The sequence below is a fragment of the Leuresthes tenuis genome, unplaced genomic scaffold, assembly GCF_036924035.1.
Source record: "Leuresthes tenuis unplaced genomic scaffold, fLeuTen1.0.hap1 SCAF_23, whole genome shotgun sequence".
Classification (NCBI taxonomy): Eukaryota; Metazoa; Chordata; class Actinopteri; order Atheriniformes; family Atherinopsidae; genus Leuresthes; species Leuresthes tenuis.
The window spans coordinates 13,452,153-13,472,983 of NW_027325377.1; the positions used below are offsets into that span (position 1 = coordinate 13,452,153).

The 20,831-nt window shown below is 44.1% G+C and overlaps 1 protein-coding gene across 3 annotated transcripts in view; it reads right to left on the bottom strand.

Annotated features, from left to right (window-relative positions):
• Positions 1-20,831, bottom strand: part of osbpl8 (oxysterol binding protein-like 8) — a 67,250-nt gene that overhangs the window by 37,161 nt on the left and 9,258 nt on the right. For 2 of the 3 annotated variants that reach the window (XM_072377934.1, XM_072377935.1), the window contains exons 2-3: positions 15,694-15,791; positions 1,232-1,268 (exon numbers count right to left, since the gene is read on the bottom strand). In XM_072377934.1, the coding sequence (XP_072234035.1) occupies positions 1,232-1,268; positions 15,694-15,738 (82 nt within the window). In that variant the 5' untranslated portion in view covers positions 15,739-15,791. Of the gene's footprint in view, positions 1-1,231; positions 1,269-15,693; positions 15,792-20,831 lie in introns of those variants that run through there. The other variant, XM_072377937.1, reaches the window with a different exon arrangement.

The window sequence follows — 20,831 nt, forward strand, 5'->3', positions numbered from 1 at the left end:
ATGAGTACCGAAATGAACTGAAAACCCTGATTAGGGAAAATACCACAGAAGCAACTTAACCTTTAACATTTCGAATGTTCAGATGTGCTTTATGTGATCCTTTTCATCACGGACGACTGGCATTGCTTAATGCTTTAACAGGGTACAGTTAATTCTGGGTTCATGATGCAGTCACTCGAGGTGCTCATATGCTTTTAACAATTGCCTCCTTCATCGGTATTCACAGACAGGTCTTGTGCCATCGCTTGATTATCTTATTATCACGGCCCGGCGGGCCAACAGCTTATCGTGACGATAAATATAACTTTCAAATCGGTGTCTTAGCTTATTTTTATTCTAGCTCAACACAAATGAACTGTTACGGTACACAGTGCTGCTCATAACTACGTTTGAATTACCCACATTCACTTTTTCCCCCCCTTCTATTTAGCAAGTGAGCCTGCTACTATACACACCATGTGTTTTCTCATCGGGGCTTGACAATAGTAGTAGTTTATTAACATTTTATTAGCTCCAGGAGTCTCTATACTGATGTAACAACATCATGAGTGTGAAATCAGGCTTCAGTTTGCTTTGGTTTATCTGGACACTCTTAATCTTGACATTTATGACATCTTCAAATCCATAAAATTGTAATAAGGGATTCCAGGTCGGATGTCAACCTGTGTCACCTGCCTTCTTCGCCCTCTAATATCTAGGATCTGGTGTTTTCTTTGCCGTTAAATTAGCATGAAGTGCTGTCATGATGGACATCTAAAGAGCTCCCTGAAGGGCCAGAGGCTGCCTTTGTGTCTCGCTAGGGATTGGAACTCATTCAACTGACAGCTCCTTTTAACAAACATCAGACAGGTGACAGAAGAAAGTAGGACAGCGAAACCACATAATGCTGTGCACCGTGACACAACTAACCACCAACTGGCACATAAAAACACTTTAAGAGGTACTGACAAACTAAAAGAACTTTATTAAGTCTGCACTAATTCCTTTCCATGATAAACTCCCTCTCCATGATTAATTTCAGTAGTTTATCTATGAAAAGATGTAAGTTAAAGTGCTGGCAGGATCCTGCGATAAAGATTTTGAGACAGAAAAATAGAAAGAACTTTTGTCAAGTGCTGAAAATGGGTTATTATTGGCTGCTTTAGATAGTTTCAACACGAGCCGTCTCTTATATTGCATATAGTCCTAAATATTAGCCCCGAGCCCATCCTCTGAAACGTTGCTGGCTTACCGGAGGTGCCATGATGCTCTCTCAACTCTGCATGGTGCTAGCAGGGGGAACAAGGTGGTGCCAGGCAAAGAAAAGAAAAAGAGGAAGAAACAAAGATAATGGGGAGCGGGGACAAGGAAGAGTGTGGCAGGGGTTGAAAAGGGAAGTTTTGAGAGGGGTCGGCGGGGCGTCCATCGTGTGTCGTTTGTCAGATGTTGGAAGGAGTCGGTTTTGCGTGCAGCAGGGTTGGCGAGAGCGGGCGGCATCGGCAACAGCGGCAGCGGGAGAAGTTGCAGCCACGTGGGAAAAAAACAAAAAACAGGGAAAAGGAAAAGGGGAGACAAGAGACAGAAAACAAAAGAAAAACAAACATTAGTTTAACAAAAATGGCGATGAAGGCACAACTTAACAAAAGGGAGGGGAAAAAAATTGAATCTGGCAGGTGATATGAGGGCAATGATTGGCTGGGAGGGAATGATAGCCGATTGGATAAAAACAACAGGAACGAATAAAGTGACAGTTCAACAAAGCACACACACAGTGTCCTTCAGACAGCCTGGAACAAACGCTAACATTTCAAATTACCCGATGATGATTGTTCCATCGACATCAACTAAAGCAGCTGAAGCTGCGGTGTAAAAGATTAACTCTAAACTCATGTTAATCTGTTTATTCTAACGCAGCACCAAATATTTATTCTCATCATAGATAATTACACCGCCTCCATTAGTAACTGACAGTTATTGTAACGTTTGTCTGTTTAGAACATTTACGATATTAATCACTCATCTGGTGACTCATTTCCAACCGACTCCCAGCTTGGCCGGTAGGTCATGCTCAAACTATTGTTTTTGTTTCGTTTTTTTCCCCCAAAATGCATGCGCGCAGCGACACGTCCGCACACTTGTCGGTAGGTACGTCCTTTCTCGCTCTAGATGCGAACCTGCTGTCACACAGGATGCGGTAAGCGCTGCCATTGCTGCGGAGACAGGAAGCAGAGCAAAGGGAGAAGTTATATCCCATGTGAAGGCAGCCTGAGAAGGCAAAAAAAAGGGCAAACCTCTTCGGCCATAAATCTCGTGTAATGGAGATCTGAAAGGAAATTCCTCCGTGATATAACCTAAAACGTCAGAGTAGTGTTTCTCAATCAGAATGAAACAGAAAGACACTTCTTAAGACACCAGAACAAGGCCTGCAACAATTAGGGAACAGTTATTCTGTAGCGTGGACGCACCTAGACAACTAGTGGCTGATTATGAGCGTTCTAATCCCCTCGGCATGCACTTGCCGCATCCCTTTGCTGACTAGTCACTCACTTCCCAAAACAACCTCCTAACCAGGCTACCCAGAATGCAATGTTCCTAAACGGGAAGGCAGGAACAGTCAATATACATTTGTATAAAGCATATTTGCATTTAAAAGTCTAATTTAGGGTCAAATCTCAACAGATTACAAAGATCCCATATTATATTATTTGCATAAAAGTGCCTAAAAGTTCAAATAATAAAACTTGCAGCAGTCTTGTGCATTTCTGTTACAAGCTTAAGTAATGACAGTGACAGGACAGATTACAAGGTTATCTGTCATACTCCATGACAAAGATTTCGACACCCTTGGGACATCATTTGGATCCGGCTTATGGAAAACTACCCATTTATCAAGACCCCAGTAAACCCATGACGGCAACTCAAACAGCTGCAGTGGACATAAGATTCTGATCTCGTGGTGAGAGTCTAAACAACGCAGGATGACCTTAGAACGAATAGGAGGAAGCAAGACAGCCAGCCACTCAGTGAAGAGGAAGACAAAGGTAACAAAGTCCCTGATTGGATATTGTTCAGTTCATCAAGAGGGAATAAACAAATGTGCAAAAGAGTCTGCGCTGAACCCTGAGAGTCGCCAGCTGAGGAGGGGAAAAAAACAACAACACTGAGAGCTGCTTACAACAATAAGGCGGAGGGATTAGGAAACTGTCACCGAACGTCAGAGGTCGATTAACGAGGCTTAATCTCAGCTCAGCTCATTGTCGGGCAGTTGAAAAAGCGCAGTTGAACCGGGCCACGCCCTCTGACTTTCAGAGAGCGCTGACGCTCACTCACAGTGAGGTGAGGCGAGTTCGTCCCTGGAAGTCTGGGTACATTCCTAGAGAGCTCTTCCTGAATTGTCCCGACTAATCAGACAAACAATTTCGTGTCGCTTCAGTCTTCACAACAACGGTGCTTCCCAAAACTACCTTTACTCAACCAAAATCATTAGCTCTGTTAAACAAGACAGAGGCTCATAACAACCGCTCTCAATTTCCATGACTGACGGACTGATGCGTGAACCCAGGGTGGATGGGCTCTCTCGAAAAACTGATCGCCCAGATTATTAGTGCGGATTAATTCTGCAGATAAGTGGAGGTGGTGAAAAGGCTGACAGAGAGACAATGTGAAGGGGGCAGGAAAATACCCAAGAGGTTGCCGTGAAGAATAGAAACTGACAGGCAAGAGTCTTATTGGTTCAGTGTGACAGTGCACGCCTGGATTGCAGCATGTGGCAAGCTATTATTAGCTTTTTGAAAAGCTCTCTTCGGTTTAAATTGACTATCAAGCGAGGGTGGCGCAGATTGCAGCGGAAGCTGACTTCATTTTTAGACTTTTCACAGCCATTTTAAAGCGTCAAAGTATCAGTTCTTTAAACTGATTTGTATAAAATACAGCTGACTGCTGTCTCAACATATGGCACATCTGACGATACCCTTTCAAGTCACTCCACACACACACACACACACATTTCATAAACAAATACCCAGATGGCAGGCTTGTGTATTGTCTTTGAAGCAAAAGGGCAAAATAAGAGGAGGAATGTATCCTGTGTTTATAACTGCTTTATAACTGCATGTTGTTTTCTTTAGTTTCGTCCAACAGGTCAAATCAACAGGTGGAGGCTGAGGCTCTCTTCCCCGAGTCGGGTTGTGTCTGAGAGCTCGCCTCTCCCTCATTCATCCCCGCGACTACAGACGGCATCTCACTGCCAAGACAAAAGTCGAGCACAGCGAAGAATTTCCACCGAATCTTGTTCAAGTCAGAGAGCGTCTTTCAATGAAAACGAGATCGTAATATGGTCACAAACTGGAAAGAGTTTTTCAGTGAGACCTATTAAAACAAACGGATAACAGATGCTGGGAAAACTAACAGCTGCCCACCACTTTACCTTTGGAAAACTTGATATGAAATTCTGTCCCCACTTCACGCCCCATATTGACCGTGACCTCGGGGACTCTATCTAGCACGGTACATATCTTTTCAAATTTCTCTGTTTGTCACGATCTCTCTTGTGAGATGCAGAACAACCCCATAAAGGGGGCCCACAGCAGTTATTCAAAGCGTTGTCATGCGGGCAGTGTTTTTGGTTTCCGCTGACATGTTAACAGAGCAGCATGTCTTCGATAAGCCCTGTGAAATGAGCAATCTCTGGCAGCAGGATGTTGGTTAACAAGATCACAGATGTTCACGTAAAAAGTGAGTCAAACGTGACATCATCATGTCAGCCCACAGTAAACAACGGGGGCAGTATGAGCAAACCTCAGCCCGCCCTGTTCGATTCATGAAAAGTCAAATAATGAGTCTGGATAAATGGACTCCAGATGACGGCTAACACATTTAAATTCCATCCCTGAAGGCCAAAGCACAACAGATGCATAATTTAAAGCTTCCACCGGGACGGTAGATGGATCCAAATTACAATTCAAAGGTCTCCACCATATTAAAGTGCCGTGCAACAGTGACAATTCTGCTTTACTGGGGAGACTGAAAGGCCATTTTGCCTTCCCAGTCCTCTCCATCTACCTTTTATCCGGCTTTTATCCAGACCAAAGCCAGCGGTCTGCTGCGGCTGTGGCATGACGTGCAAGGACACCGAAGCCCAAAAAAGTTTGAATTAATTGGATTATAGTACGGGTAACTAAATCAAAGCCCCACATTTCACGAGTCTGATCAAAGCGGTAACCTGGAACCGGCTGTTCATTTGCACCAAAGACATCCACTACAATGAGGATTATATATCGGTTATATACTCCACGTGTATGAGCGGGGAAAAAAAGAAGCAAAGTGAGAGTGTGCAATCAACCGCGCTGCTGGATAACAGACATTGACTGTCACCAAAAATGACAAAAAAAATACCCTTGTGCATATATACTCATACTAATACATATCCTCCAAAGCCACAAAACCTCTAAGGAAACACGGTCGCAAAGCTTTCTCAGCTTCTCAGAATAAGAAGAAAAGCTCACAAAGGATAAAACGCCGAGACGTGTTATGTAATGTTTAAACATCACTCGCAGCTAAATTCTGACCTAGTTCATTTCAAGCTGCAGCGCGAGAGCATCTTATCTCCAGCACTTACCCCGTGCTTCCCTACCACCTCTACTGCACGTTCTCTTTCTGTGCTTCCCTCTATGCCTGCACTCTATCTCTACGCTGTCACCCCTGTCACCTCTGACAGAGTCGGACTAGTGGTTTCCTTCTACGTAGCTTTGATGTTAGCAGTAATGTTATATCCTCATTTGTAAGTCGCTTTGGATAAAATCGTCTAAATGCTAAATGCATAGACATACGAGCAAAAAACAACAGCTGTTTTTAAAAAAAAATTCCCCTTTTGTTTCCATAACTGAATGGCAGTTTGAAACACAAATAGTATGTCATGAGGGTAAAAGCTAAAAGAAAAAGTGATCTAACAAGTAATTAAGGTTGAAAATAAACAAAAAACAAACACGTAAGGTCACAGATGCGTTTTCCGGAGGAATCAAGTTTCCCCCAGAGAGCGAGATATTCCCTGGTGTTATGGTGCTGCTAGATGGCGGAGTTGAAAACTAGTAGCTGTTTTTCCTGCGAATACTGAAAAAATCCAGGAAGTCTATCGCAGGGTTGCATTGTTGGGATACGGAGTTTTGGCAACGTGATGGAACAATGAAACATTTAGGCTGCAAATAAACCTAAAACTTCATCACTATCACGTTTGGTTAATTTGTTAAGTGATTTAGGTTTTGGATCTACGTTTTTTTTTTTCTTATATTCGGCCTTGGTGGAGAAATGCCGTCTCTGCCACTGATGCCAACCGGATGGTAAGTGGCTTGATTCCCAGCTTCCCCGACCGCATGTTGGACGGAGCCCCGCATTCCATCAGTTCCCTTTATGAACAGGTAAGACCACCACCTCCCACTCATGGGCTAAATTAGACTATCTATTGTGTGTGTGGAGGGACTTGGTTGTGTGGTCTTAACCATTTCAAAGAGCTTTAAAAAAAATCTCAACCTGCCCTTCACTTGTAAACTGTAAACAACTCACAAACCGCAGCATGTGATGATTTCTTGTTACATTCTCTGCCCAAACCGGAATTAAACGACCTGATTGAGTTGAGCCAACAACAAGGCTGCAGTCAAGGGTTTCTGACCCAGACCCGACTGAATAAACAGAGGTTCTGTGAGAGGGAGAGAGAAATCATGACAGACTTCAACATGAGAGGATGTGAATTCTATCCGAGCCTTATTTCCTGACAAGATAAGCATTAATTCAAATCTCCTGACACCGACACAGCAGACTGGAGTTGTGGCTGGTCAGAAATAGGGAGGTATTCATGCTCGTGTTTCGGGCTCTGGCAAAAGCAACAGAGGAGCTTAGCACAAATTAAATCAAATGGACCGGAGTTGTCGCAGCAGCTAGCGAACCGAAAGGTACAGTCGTGCTACGGTTGTTAAGCCACAGCTCGGTCTCTGATGGTTATACCGACACTGAGCTGTTTCGGAGCTTTAAGAATAAAACTTGCACTCAGTTGCTGTTTTATAAACTCACTGACAAAACTGGCGCAATTCTTGATGAGTCACTTACTGCCGCGTCATTGAGCAGCGTCACAACCATCACCAAGGTGAACCGTTGCCAAGTAACCCCGGCCTACTGGTGGCTCACTCCGTTATGGTCCACCGATGTTTTTGTATTCAATTAGATTATATTCAAGAGAAAAGAAAAAAAGATAACGACTTTGGAGACTAAACCAATACCCTTATGCCAAATGGGAAAAAAAAAAAATCTTATGAGCTACAGGAACGATGGGGTTGATACGGCAACGTGATTTGTTTGCGTTAAAAGTGTGGGGGCTCAAACCAAAAGTGTCGTGAGCGGCTCACAACCCGCCGCTTCTACTTCTTCTGCCGCCGGAAGCGGCCAAAGGGGCGGAGCTTAGATGTATAGCAACTGACAGATATATATAATAATCCATCCATACATCGGTTCCCTCTTTCACCATGTATCGCACTCTGGGTAGCCTTCTTTGCCGTTTTCCACCTTCGGAATCCAGATCAGCCCTAATTGGCTGTCGTCGCGTCACTGTTCATTTGCATAAAGTTGAGCCTTTCTCAACTCTTGAAGCTCACGACGCTCATGAAGCTCACAACGCCGGCCGCTCATCATTGAAAATGAATGGCAGCTGGCCGCTCACGACGCTTTGTGTGAGCCCCCAGTAATTAACCCTTCAACGGAATAAAGCAAATGTTTGAATTTTTGGACATTGCCAGAAAGCGCTGGCGAACATATACAGAACACGAAATGTGGTGTCAATTAACAAAACATCTATCTGTCTAGCTTCCTGTTTGGCAGCTTTGTTGGTGAATTTGATTGGCTGTAATAGGCTAACTGTGTTTTTGGCAATCTAAAAAAAAATAATCCATCCTAAAACTTACGACTTGGTCTGAAGGCCGTCTCTGCCAAAAATCAGTAAAACTACTCAGCGTGACCAAAGAAAATGACAAAATAGGTAAACGCAGCAACAGTTAGGATTCAAATCCAAAGTCCCAGATCACATAAAACTGTTTGTGGTGGAATAATAAAAGGAGCAGCACTAGATGATTTCATACCGTACAGTAACTGTGGGTACTGCACGACTCATTTGCACCAGACCAGGTTTACAGTATTTTCCACACAGCCACTGCAAGTCTGAGCTATCCTGCCCTGCGGCACCACCAGAGTGTGAAATCACTGAGACCAGGCAAGCATGCAGTAATGTCAGAACAGCTTTATCCATCAAAGGGACTGACACATCTGTCAGCGAGAGGTGGGTTCACGGCCAAAGCCCGAGTTCAGGCTGACGAGATGTTGCTCTTGGGAGCTGCCCAAGTGGTGCCTGATTTACAGCTGGGGAGGAAGAAAAAAAAAATGCTTAATCACATTGGTTATGAGTGTGGAAGAGCCACCTTCACTGACCAAGACTCTGCCCAGAGCGATGCATGAGTCAATGCTGCAATTATTGCCTTTTATTCCTTTGGCGGAGCCACCGTATATTGGGTTTAAGGTTTCCAATTAATCAAAACCAAGGTGCGGTGCAGCGTGATGGACGAGCACCAACTGCAGGGATACCGCAGCAGTGGCCTCGCTATAAAAAAAAAAAAAGCTTTTGGAACTAGATTTTATGTCATTTGGGGCTTTGTGGGGGAATGTAAACAGGAAGCATAATACTGCCTTGAAGTCGGGCCTGTGAGCTGCTGACAACTCCTTCAGCGCCGTATTTTTAGTTCATTTGTTTACACTGTCGCAAACTGACACCATCCCATGCGTGCTGAGGGAGCCTCCGACAGCTTCTGTTTGCAGTGTAAACCTCCTCAGCTGACTCAAACTATGTCGTCTCATCTGTGCCTCGCATCCCTGTGTGCGGTTTTAAAAACCAATACGCTGAACGGCGCAAGTTTAAAAAACGCGCTCAAATAACGGAACAAAGGCGCGTGTGTGTGATGAGTTCAAGGCCCTCGTCGAAAGACAGTTGCTAAGTGATTTGTTGTTGATGCGGTTTAAAAGAGATTCTGTATTCCTGACTCACGGGATGCTTAATGTCTTCCTGTGTAGAGCTATCTTCTCAAAATGAGTATCTGCTTAAATGTGCTTTTTTTATCGTTTTTTTTACACTAGAAAATATGGAAAGTTTCAAAATTGTCTGACACTCCATTAGATGATCATTCTCAGAAGTTTTCTTCGATCAAAATCTAATATCATCACCTGAAAAGTCAGCAGACAAAACAAGGATGTCTGTTGCTTTTACAGTATTAAGGGGGGTGAAATGGAATCTCACACAGGTATCTGACGGTACTTTAGTAGGCTGCGGCGTTCCAGCATGTCTTGCTTAAGGAGGTGGTTGGCTGGGTCCGTGGGCCTCACACAGAGCAGAGTCTCAGTTTAATGGCAGGGGGGGACTTGGGACTCAGGGCCATCTCGAAGGGAGCGAATAAACAGGTAATACCGTTGTTTAGGATCTAAAGCGGCAGAGGAATCGCCACTTGCACTCGCAGCAGTCAATTCAAATGCCGCCTTATAAAACCGCAAATGACTACATTCTGAATTCCGAACCTGTACAACAACGGACTGTGGAATATAATAAAGGCACCCGCTGATAAAAGACATTTCAGCACAGTCTCCACATGGCAGCAAAGCCATTAGCCTTGTCTGACATTTAAAACCTTACGGTGCCACTGAGGATTGGCTCAACAATGAGGAAATGGTACCACTGGCTGATCACAGCTGGATTCCCTTCTTGTTAGGGGATCGGGATAATTGTCCAGCAGGTGGTTCCAATCACAAATACGTTACTAAATCAGTGACAGAAGAAAAAAAAAGAAAAAGCTATCTTTGAAGGTCATCATGCTGAACTTAATTTCTACCATCACACAAGCATTCTGGTTAAGTCAGTGTTGTAAAGTCACTTAAATCCTCGGTTTAACACGACATGACTGCTGCGTTTTCTCCATCCTCTTTAGGAAACAGCGTGAGGTCAGAGTCTGGACTCCAGCAGCTGCTCGGAGTGAACAAGCACGAGCTTTGCTAGTGCCGTCAGCCTGATTACACTCAGCCCGAGACTTTCGGCACTGCACCCCCGTGGATGCAGCCCAGACTCCTCCGGAGCCTCTATTGTGGGTAAAAAAAAAAGATGAAAGAAACAAAAACAGAACCTTTCCTGGAAAACCGCTGTTGCGTAACTGAATCCCAGCAACAGCAACTGGTCAATTTACTTTCATTCAAATGAGCCTGGTGTGACATCCCCAGAGAAAATAACAGTAGTTTATTGTGTTTTTGTTGTAAACCTCATTAGGGATATAATTGGACTTGAGAGGGTTGCGTTAAGCTATTATGCTTCTATAATGTACTTGTAACCCTGTCTGTCGCTGCTTGCAGAGTCCTGAGACAGACACCCCCCCCCCCACCCCCACCCCCACCCCCACTCCCCTGTCATTAGGCTCTATTAGAACCACGCTTTGGCTATCAGCCTGCTGCAGCTTTTCCTTATTCATGCACAAATATTAAGCCCCAGACTCTCACAATCTATGCTGGCTGTACATAGCGTTGGCCTTCATCCAGTGACAACTTACTAAGCAAACAAGAAGCTTGAGTGGAAACTGCAACCGGACATTCAACATTAAAGTGTGAAACCCTGCGTGTGACAGTAAAAATGACTCAGGTCTTGCGGCGGCACAAGAAATGACTTCCAGCAAAATTGAAGTGAGATTCATCAAAAGCAACGGCACACGGTGCCATCAACTTCATCTCGGTCTAATCCGCCCACCCCTGCTTCCCGTTTCGACACGCTGACATTGTTGAGGCTCGCTTACAGAAAGAGAGGAAATGCGTTACCGTGTGATAGTCAGTCGAGGGAGCCGAGTTTGTCGCCGTTGCGGGTTCTTGGGTCGGACTAAAAGCAGTTTGACGTGCCACTGAGCTCAGCCCCGTTTCTCTCTCTCTCTCTCTCTCTCTCTCTCTCTCTCTCTCTCACACACACACACACACACACACACCGAATACTGAAGGGAGGAGACAAGGCAGCGAGAACATGCTTGCAAGAGAATTTGAGCCTCCCTCTTTCTGGCTGATAAGTGCTCTTCCTCTTCCTCTCCTCTTCCACACTCCGAGCCTTGAGTAATTTTCTTGTTTACCTCCTCCTCATTTGGCCCACTCTTAACTCCGCTTTCATCCGTCCTCCGAATCGCTCATAATCTTCCCTCAAGCTTCCTCTTTATCCATCCGTCTCTTTGACATATTTTCTGTCGCCTTTTTTTTTTATTTCGACAGCCACCGAACTCGTAAACGTACCTTTCAGAGCCTCTTTATCAGGTGCAAAAACCTGTGAAACGCAGCGCTGCCACAAAAATCAAGGAAGTTAAACATTTACTGTTTAGAGAGGGCTGAACTAGTAGGAAGCACGTAGCTGTACAGACTAAGACGTGCTTGTATGAGTGTGTGTGAATGGGTGAATGTGGCATGTAGTGTTAAAAGCACTTTGTGTGGTCAGCTAGACTAGAAAAGAGCTATACAAGTAGAGTCCATTTACAATTTAACTGGAAGCCACAGTGAAAAAAAGAGTCATTAGTGTTGTTTACTGAGGCCCTTCTGCACCAATAAACCAAAGTGACCATGCCAGTTGTTCCCAGCCATCGTGGAAAATCACCACAGCGGAGGACGCACACACGCCCGGAGGATCCATTTCATGCACGCTCCTCTGCTGCAGTTTTAGTTTAACCTACTTAACCATTTTCCACTCACCAAAGAGTGGAGAGCATTTCAAGACACAATGCAACAACTAAAGTTTGTTTATGGAGGCAGAAACACAAGTCCGAACAGGCGAGGTAAAACTACAGGCCTGGAGAGGCGCCAGGGCCACGAGAACCCCCACCCGGCCGAAAAAGAAACTCTTAAACTGAGCGAAACAGACGCGGGGTTGTTATGTCAGCAGGAAGGCCAAGTCTGCTCCTTCAAAGAGAGGTTTGAGTCCCTCTAGTTTTTGTCACAAGGAATCGTGGTTCATGTCAAAATACTTCCTATAATCTCGAGGTTTACGCACAAGAAGGGGGTGCGAGAGAAAATCCCGACAGAGGACACCGACAAGGTTTTCTTTTTTTCTTTTAACAGAGCCACAAAGCAACGGTTGTAAGAGACCCGCCACCCTCTCGTCTGCTGAGAGAGAAGCCTGTGATTCACATCATGGGATTCTGAATCAGTTTTGTTTTGACCCAAAAAAAAAAAAAAAAAAAGGGGGAGGGAGGCCGTTTCCTGCACTGTACTGCAGTGGCCGTCGATATGAAATAAACGTCCATCACACAAGCTAAATTGCAAAGGAACACTACGGGCAGGCAGGCAGGGATGAGTGCTTAAGTTGTATTCACGGCACTAACTTCAGTGCATTTTCAGAGATGAGAGATGCTTCAGCGAGGAAACGTCCTTCGTCATGATTGCACCCAGTGTGCAGACAGATAATGCACTCGTAGGAGGGCGCCTATGTGTGCCTGTCGGCTTGTGCGCGCCAATCAATTCGTGCCAGAGAAGAAGAAAAAAGAAGAGAGGTGGAAAAAAAAGAGGGGGGGTAAATAGGTAATCCACATGATGCTACAAGGCCCTGCCCATAGTGATGCGACATATGCTTGCGTGTTTTGAAAACCGACTGTTCCAGTGTGTGACTTCCTACCCAAATCATCTAGTCTGAGCCAGCTGATGTGGCCTCCATCAAAAAAAGACCAACCGCAAAGTTTTAGCGATTGCAAAGTAATGCTTTGATAAAAAAAAAAAGGCTCCTTTAACCAATTAGGTTCATTAAGAAAAATAAAATAAAAGCTTTTAGTTCTGAGCCACTGAAAAAAAAAACTAGAAACACAACGAGAGCTATTTAAGGGGTTAAACTTTCTGCTTTGCCTTGATGTTTATAGGTATCTGAAAAGGAAATCATCATAATGAGGATTTTGAGTCGCCATGCGAGTCTCTCCAAGCTTGAAAGGTAAAAGCAGGCACATCAGGTCACCACAGGTTGAATTAAAACAGCTTTATGAATGCATTTAGCTGTGAATCTGAACTAACTTTCCACTCAGTGTGTGCAAAGGGCTGCCTGACATGCATGAAAACAGTTCAATATTTGCTTCCTGAATTTGTCCATTTTTATCTTGAGGCTGATCTCCACCTCCACACTGTCAATATAGATACTTTTAATATACGGTAAGCAAGGTATCTATGTGCGGGAAACAAGAAGAAGAGCACACACAAGCTGGGAATACCAACTGCGTGCTAAATCACGAGCTTGATAACCGTGCTGCAGCCAGGTTAACAGCCTGTGGTGTACTTTGCAGCAGATTGGACTGCTGCCTCTGTCCTGAGACAAATACTGAATTAACTTGATGATAAATGCTGGTCCCAGAAACAAATCCCTGCTTTGTCTCACAGATTATGAAGCTTGTTTTATTACCAACTGCATTGCTCATCCATCTCGGAGCATCCAAGCAGGATATTCCTTGTACCCTCAGCGAATATAAAAGCTAAATATGAAGCACCTTTTAAAAAAGGGCAATTCAACAACAACTGAGGATGACTTCCCAGTCTCGGATCCTCTTCTATTATTTCTGCGGTCCCTCCAACCCATTATCAAAGAGCATAATGGTTGCTTTGTGTGCCTTTTCATTGCCGCCTATTCTGAACAGCAGGTCGCCAGCGCTTTCATTACAGTATGTAAAATGCAAATGACAGCAGACTGAATGGTGGATGTTTTAAACAGGAGGGGAGCCGGCTGCCAAAACCCATCCCGGCTGTGAGGATGTCAGAGAAAGCAGAGAAGCAGCAGTCACCTGGTGTGCTTCCCGAAGCGTTTCATCGTGTGTTGGAAGCCATCCTCTCTATTAGCAGGCCTTTACAGCAAGCAGCAGGGGAAGCTGGCATCATAACACATCAAGTCTCACACCAGCCTGACGCCGTAGTCAGGGATCATGTGTGATAAAGCGACAAACACGCGGCCGGCAACCTGTTTAAAAGGAGGTTCGGGCCCGAGATCACGAGGCAGCCCGGAATCGTCAACGTCTACGCAACCCAAAATAAAGCTTTTGAAGCTAAACGCATCAAACCAATGTGAGCATTCTGAAGTTTAATTAGGCAGATGCTAAAATAGGCAGAGAGGAAGGCTGGAAAATCTAATTAGCTTGCAATAATAACGCAGAAAGAGTGTTATTAAAACTAACTCCCACTTTAGGCAAGTGTCACAGAAACAAGAAAGGGCTTTTAGCTCCACTCCCACGCAATCTCATTGTGTTCCATTGTATGCGGAGGCCTGTGGGAGAGATAGCCAGCGCCATTATCGCCCCAGTTATCCGCCACTATAATTAACCCCCTTCCGGTTGCCAGAAAAATTGCTACCGAGGATTATAATAAAAGTGAAATGAAAGCATGGACTGACGTATTCGGGAGATCAGAGGAGGCAGGAGATACGTGTGTGTAACGAGCGACAGGTCCACTCCCGTCACATTTTCGGGGTTATTGGTAAGATCGCACGCGAGGATGGAACTTGCACAAAGGAGGCTCTGTATATGGCTCGTTATGATTCAATATCCATGTGAGCATCATCCTTAATCCAACATCTCTTAAAACATTGTTTTCTATGCAGATGATGCAGTTTGTAGATCTTCTCAAGCTCGTGCTTTGTCTCGAAGTGAGTGTGCTTTAGCCTGAGAAACATATAGTATAGTATAAGTTAAAATACATACATTTATTTCTAAAAAACACTGTAATTCAGTCTTCCAGCTATTTCCAGAAAGAAGCCATCAGAAACTAATCTGGACACAGCAGTAAGTAACGGTTTAATCTTTTTAAAGACACTTATGTCTCAGGTATCTCCATTCACACCGGTATCTATACATTCTACTGACACTCACCCTCACACTTATTTGCACTGTTCTTGTTAGATTCCTGATTTCTGTTCATATAAATGTGCTGAATATGACCCGTACACATGCCTCTGAGAACATCTGCTGCGTGGTCCGTGTGGAATAAAATAGCAAATTCAACTATTCAACCAAAGCCCCATGGATGCTGAAGAACGACGGCTTAATAAAGCAAATTACGTCACAGCTCGATTGGCCTTTAATATGTCACGGGTGGCCTGAGTGGCGGTCTTCTACTGACACAGGTTTAACCCACATGCAGCCAAGTTTGGTATCCGTCCCAGCGAGCAAGACAAGCCTGCGACAGCCTGACGATATTAGCGTCTTAAGCTGATCATTAAAGTTCAGGGACTGCACTCTGGGAGCAGACATCCTGTCACTGATACCAGTGGGAAACAGGAACTCTTTCTAAATTAGCAGTATGCATGGAGGTTGAGTGAAGACCACCGGTTATTAGGGGCAATTATCCGTACCTAAGACGTAATGAGCCAGGGTGAGTGGATTTTAAGTGACGAGTTAAACTGGAACTTTCCTACATAGAGTACAGAGTATATCATGCAAAATCCAGTCGAACTCAACCAGACTACTCTGCAAAAAAAATTTAATTGCACCATAGCACCCGGTGCGCCAGCTATGGTGCCTTTTAATTGTGGCACGTGAACCTGAGACCTGAGAGTCAATGCTCTGAGACCAATGTCATTACAATGTCAGTACAGAGCTGTATATTCTTATTTTTAAATGTGTCAGCTGCACACGTCCATGCCAGACTTGTACCACTTACCAAAGTTTTCTCAGGCTCCTGCTGGGACTCGGAAGAGGACTCCATGGTTGTAGGAAACCAGAGTCAGGCCTGTCCGCGCTGCTCCGATGGCTGCATGTCTGTCGAGAGGGAGAAGCAATGGGTTACCATAAGTTGGTTGGAAAGCATTAAACTTTTGGCTCGGAACAGCACCCACTTAAGTGCCCCCGTGTGGGATGGCTGCTTTGCAAGACTGGATTTGCAACGTTGTGCCTACACAGTTATGAAATCTCAAGGCAAACAGCTGCAATATATGTTTACTGTAAAGAAGCAGTACGGGAAGAAAAAAGAAAATGATCATTATCCCCCTATGACCATTTTCCAGCCAAACGTCAATCCTTCAATAAACAGCCTGTTTCTACTGCAGCTGGGGAGGCACAGTTTAGCTGACAGACAGGCTCTATAACCTCTATCTTTCCAGGGAAAGGTTGTGCTTCCTGCCTCTTAGCTGCTCCACTGGACCACATGGGGAGTCAGAGTACGCGTTGTAGCTTCTTTTATGACTTCAGAGGCATTTTGCTGAACTACTTCCTGTATATTTAGGAGTTATTTTTTTCGGGGGGGTGAAGAGCGTTTTCTTTTACATAGAAAAAACAGACACAGCAAAGCAAAAGTGGCTCTTCTAATATCATAAAGCAAAAAGAAGATATTTTAATACTATCTAGAATTGTTTCACCAGGGTTGATATGAAAACCATTGTTTCCTGTGACCAAAAAAAAAAAGTTACACCCCCACTTTAAGTGAATAACTTTCAGTCCAGAATAACTTTCCATTTAACACGAGCCAACTGTCTCCAATTTTGAAGCAAACTTCTAAAATCTCTAAAATGAAAACGCATCAGGCCCGTTTTCATATCCTGGTTTTGGAGGAAATTAAAATAGCCTGCATGGTGTGATCAAAGCATGGTGGTGCAAGCCATTTTACACTCCGGTGTAATAGCTAATAGCTGTCCCATCTACCAGTCCATTGAAGTCGTCTTCTACGCAATCGCTGCACCTCCACACAATAAAACACAGGGCCCTGTTTGCAGCTACTGTCCTAGCTACAATGCTTTCGGAGAGATCATTTAACCATGTGGTCCCGCGATAACAGCAGAAAGCCACTGTATGGTGACTGCTGGTCAGCGTACATATTCTAAATGCTACAAAACCAGAGGCCCAACCTGAGTGGACCGTGTTCGGTGAGGCAAAGTAATGCTGAAATTGGGTGAAAAGGCAAAAAGAGACAAGATGAGTGCGAAGTAGACACATCTTAAATTCAATGGCAACGCAGCACAGGTTTAGTACATTCAAAAAAACTTTCTGAAGTTGTTTTTTTGCAAACTCAAATATTGTGTGGGTGGTGATTTGGGAAATTATTGCTTTTTTTCAGGGCTTATAGAACGCTTTGGAGTCTGCTGTGTGGGCAGTGACTGACAGCTATGATTAGCGTACAACTGCGCCTCTGCTCTTCTTGGCTCCTGAACTCGCAATATCAGTTTAATGTTAGCACTTGATACCAATATCTTCCTAATTAGCATCACATAGTCAAACAGCCAACGTATGCGTGTCAGCATGCATATCAGTGTTGGACAAGACAGCCTTGACTAGCGCTTGGGTCTCAAATGGCCTGCAGTGCAAACCAGTGAGTGATAAAAGATCTCAAAACACTCTTCTGTACAGTTTAGGATTACACGACTGAGTAGCCTCTGGTAAATGGAGGTAAATTACTTTGGATTTAGGAGGCAATTTGTTAAATAAAGCTCTGATGATTAAAAAAAAAAAAGACTAAACTCAATCATGTTTTGAGCTTTGTCAGGGCTTGCACCTGCTTGTGTTTATCCCCTCTACCGAAAGCAGTAATTCGATCACGAAAAAGAGCAATCTCATCCGCTGAAGCTGTGCGGCGTAAATGGCTTACGAGCACATGGAAAGACCGCATAGATTACAAATCATGAAAGCCAAAGACAAATGATGAACACGATTCTGCAAAGCTGGTGTTCGGGGTAAAAATGCTGCAGGCTTTCGGCAGCTCACCTCGGTTTATACATACAGTCAATCATCATTGCATTTGATTGAAGCAAGTTTTCCTTATGAAAGAGCTAAGAAGAGAGAGACGAACAAAAGGTACCAGGAAGGAGGGAGTTTAGGTGACGCTTCATAAGATAAACAGTGCCTAATATCGGACAGAAGACAGGAAGACTTCCTGACAATGGAACAGTCACTAAATCCCTCTGCAAGTCATTCTGCTAATGTAACGCTCCAGTGCTCCGACAGCCTCTTGCCTCCAGCTAAGACACACTTCAGTTGGCCTCAATTCCCAAGGACCCATCATCCTAAGATAGATGCTTCATACTTTTTCCTCAAAGCCAGCTTCAGATTTCAGCCCGTGACTCAGCAGTCACACAGCTGAGGTGGGACAACAACATAACATGTACTGTTACTATACATATGTATTTATTAAAAAAAAAAAGGTGTTGCTTTGGTCACTTTCTTCTGTAATTATTTTGTAGAGAGAGAAAGAGAAAGCAAGACCTACTGTGTCATCTATATTTGTGAGGACCACGGTGATAACTTCACTGAGGACAACCCTGACATGCATTCAGCCCCGTTTTTTAAGCATAATCAGGACACGACAAGACCATCAATGGAGTATTTTATTCTCTGACACCAGTCCCCACACATATGTATCCCCGCCTGGTCAATTGTTGTGGTAAATGAGTTCTAAACGGTACAAACTTTTTTTGCAACCAACGCATGAAGCAAAGAAATCTGCACTTAACTCAACAATAAACAAGTGACTGGCAATTCACTCGACAGCCCGTTGCTTTACACAGCAGTCAGCTTTAGTTTAGTCACAGCGATCGCCGAGCTCTCAAGAGCTATGAATCATTGGCCAAAGATAGAGGTTGTACGCACAAGGAAACCTAACTGCTAGAGGCCCCAAAACAAAGTTGCAAATGCTGGCCGAGGGGTTTCTCCAAAGAGCTAAAAATAAATCACTCGGATTCGAGAGACACCAACAATATGACCAACACGTTATCTAATTACAGTCGTGAATATCATCTAACCGCAGGGAGAAGTGTCTCACATTTAGGCTGCACAACATCAACTGATGTTAATAGTCACATCGCCTTTAAAAATTAACCCGTTTTGATTGACTTTGAAGCACTGAAATGGCTTATATGATGCTATGGAGGTTCTGTTCAAGAGCACGCAAGGACAGCAGTCATTTCATGATCCTAAGCAGAGGGTAGTGATGTTTCTGTCCACTCTTCGAAGAGGACCCAGCTCTCATAGTCCAAGAGGCACGTACATAGCAGCCCATCGGCCCAGCTGCGGCTGAGTAATTTGGAAATGATTACTGGTGATTGAGTTAGACTTTCAGAGATACCATCGTGCACATGTGATCGGGCTGCATTTTGGTCACTGTTCCATTTCCCCCCCCACTTCTGGAATAGATTAAGAATAAAAAATTAAAAAAAACATTGACAATAGTAATTTCTGCTCTTTGCACGTCTCTTTGCAAGAAGAGTCTTGACTAAATGCTTCTATGATGTTTCCAGTCGTGGCCTGTTTTGCATCTGGAGCGCCAGGTGGACATCTGTCTATTACATTTGCCCTGTTGCCACTGTCAAACTCAGTCTGCCTCTTCCACCCCCCCACCCCCCTACCGGGCAATTGAACTTGTAGATTCTGCGCCGCAGCTGTTTGACATCACATCAAAATACAAAGCACATGCTGTCGTGTTTTGTATGGATGTTTTTTTCCCCACCTCCATGTGGTCTCATGGTTTTCCTTATAGCAAAACATGCATACTGGCATAGGTGAGACTGTAAATCCTGGCCGGCAGTTGGAAGTCGACTTTTACGCTGGATCGGTGAGTAAGATGACTTTAGGCTAATGTCAACCAAGAAACTCTTAACAGCTAGTTCTAGAAAAAGTATGTGCTGCCCTAAAACAGCAATTTCTGTAAAGATATCTAAGAGCTCTTTTCATCAATGCTGGATGAAATCCGTGTAAACTACATGATATTATTACTACCAGGATCCTGTGTGCATACTTCAAACGAAGGCTCTCGAACCGGGTAGACAGCCATGCTAAGAATAGTGCTATTTCTATCAAACTACATTCACAGGGGGATTTCGCTTTGAAAGGGTGCGGTAAGTGTAACGTTTTGCTCAAGATCATAGCTTTCCGTAGCAATCAATGGACCTCGGCTTGACTGGCACATGAACGCAGGTATATGGGTGTTATGTATGCACTGTCATGACTAGTCATAACAATACGAGATAAATGCTGCCTCTTATAGAGACCTGCATCTAAAAAAGGCCCGATACCCTGAGCCATTGAAGTGAATCATGGCCTGGGTCTCTATATGAGGAGATATGGTACTTACTGCGCTGTGAGGTTAGGGTTGATTGATCAAACAGTCTTAAAGAATATTGTAAATCCCTCTGCCATGTTTAAGTGTCTCGTAAGCCTTCGGGTTCACGGTCTACTGCTCAAACTCGACTTCCTGAATCCAATTTCATCCTGTTACTAAACTGTGCCTCAGTGGTAAACAGTCATACCGACACAATCAAATTACCGGAGTACAGGGCTGCTTTCAATTCATCAAGAATCAGCTTCTGACAAAACAAAAAAAGCAGCTGAAGCGGGCGACACGGTACAAACAAATGAGCAGCCACACTAGAAACGTCCATTTTCCAGAAATTAGGAGCCGAAGGTCAAACGATGTTTCGGGAGAAATTAAATAATAAGACGAAGAGAGCAGAGACGTGGGGGGATTTACTCCGATGTAATCTTCTGCGTGCCCCAGTTCGGTGGTGTGTTGGGGCTGAGACAGACAGAGAATTAAAGCATGTAGCTCGGGGAGCAAGGAATATTAATCAACCAATTTGGCGGAGTCAGAGGAGAGCCTTCCGAGATCACACAGAATAAGGACTTCCACATGGATTAAAAAAAGTGACGATACAAAAGTACAAAAAAATCAAGTGACTGCACAGGCAGAAAACAGAAAAAGTAGCTGGTTGAAAAATAATAGATACTTGCAGACCTGACAGCGTTCCATATCTTTGACATTCCTGCCACAGAGTAGCACGTAATTAGGGAAAAGGTATTATGCCATAAATACAGGAT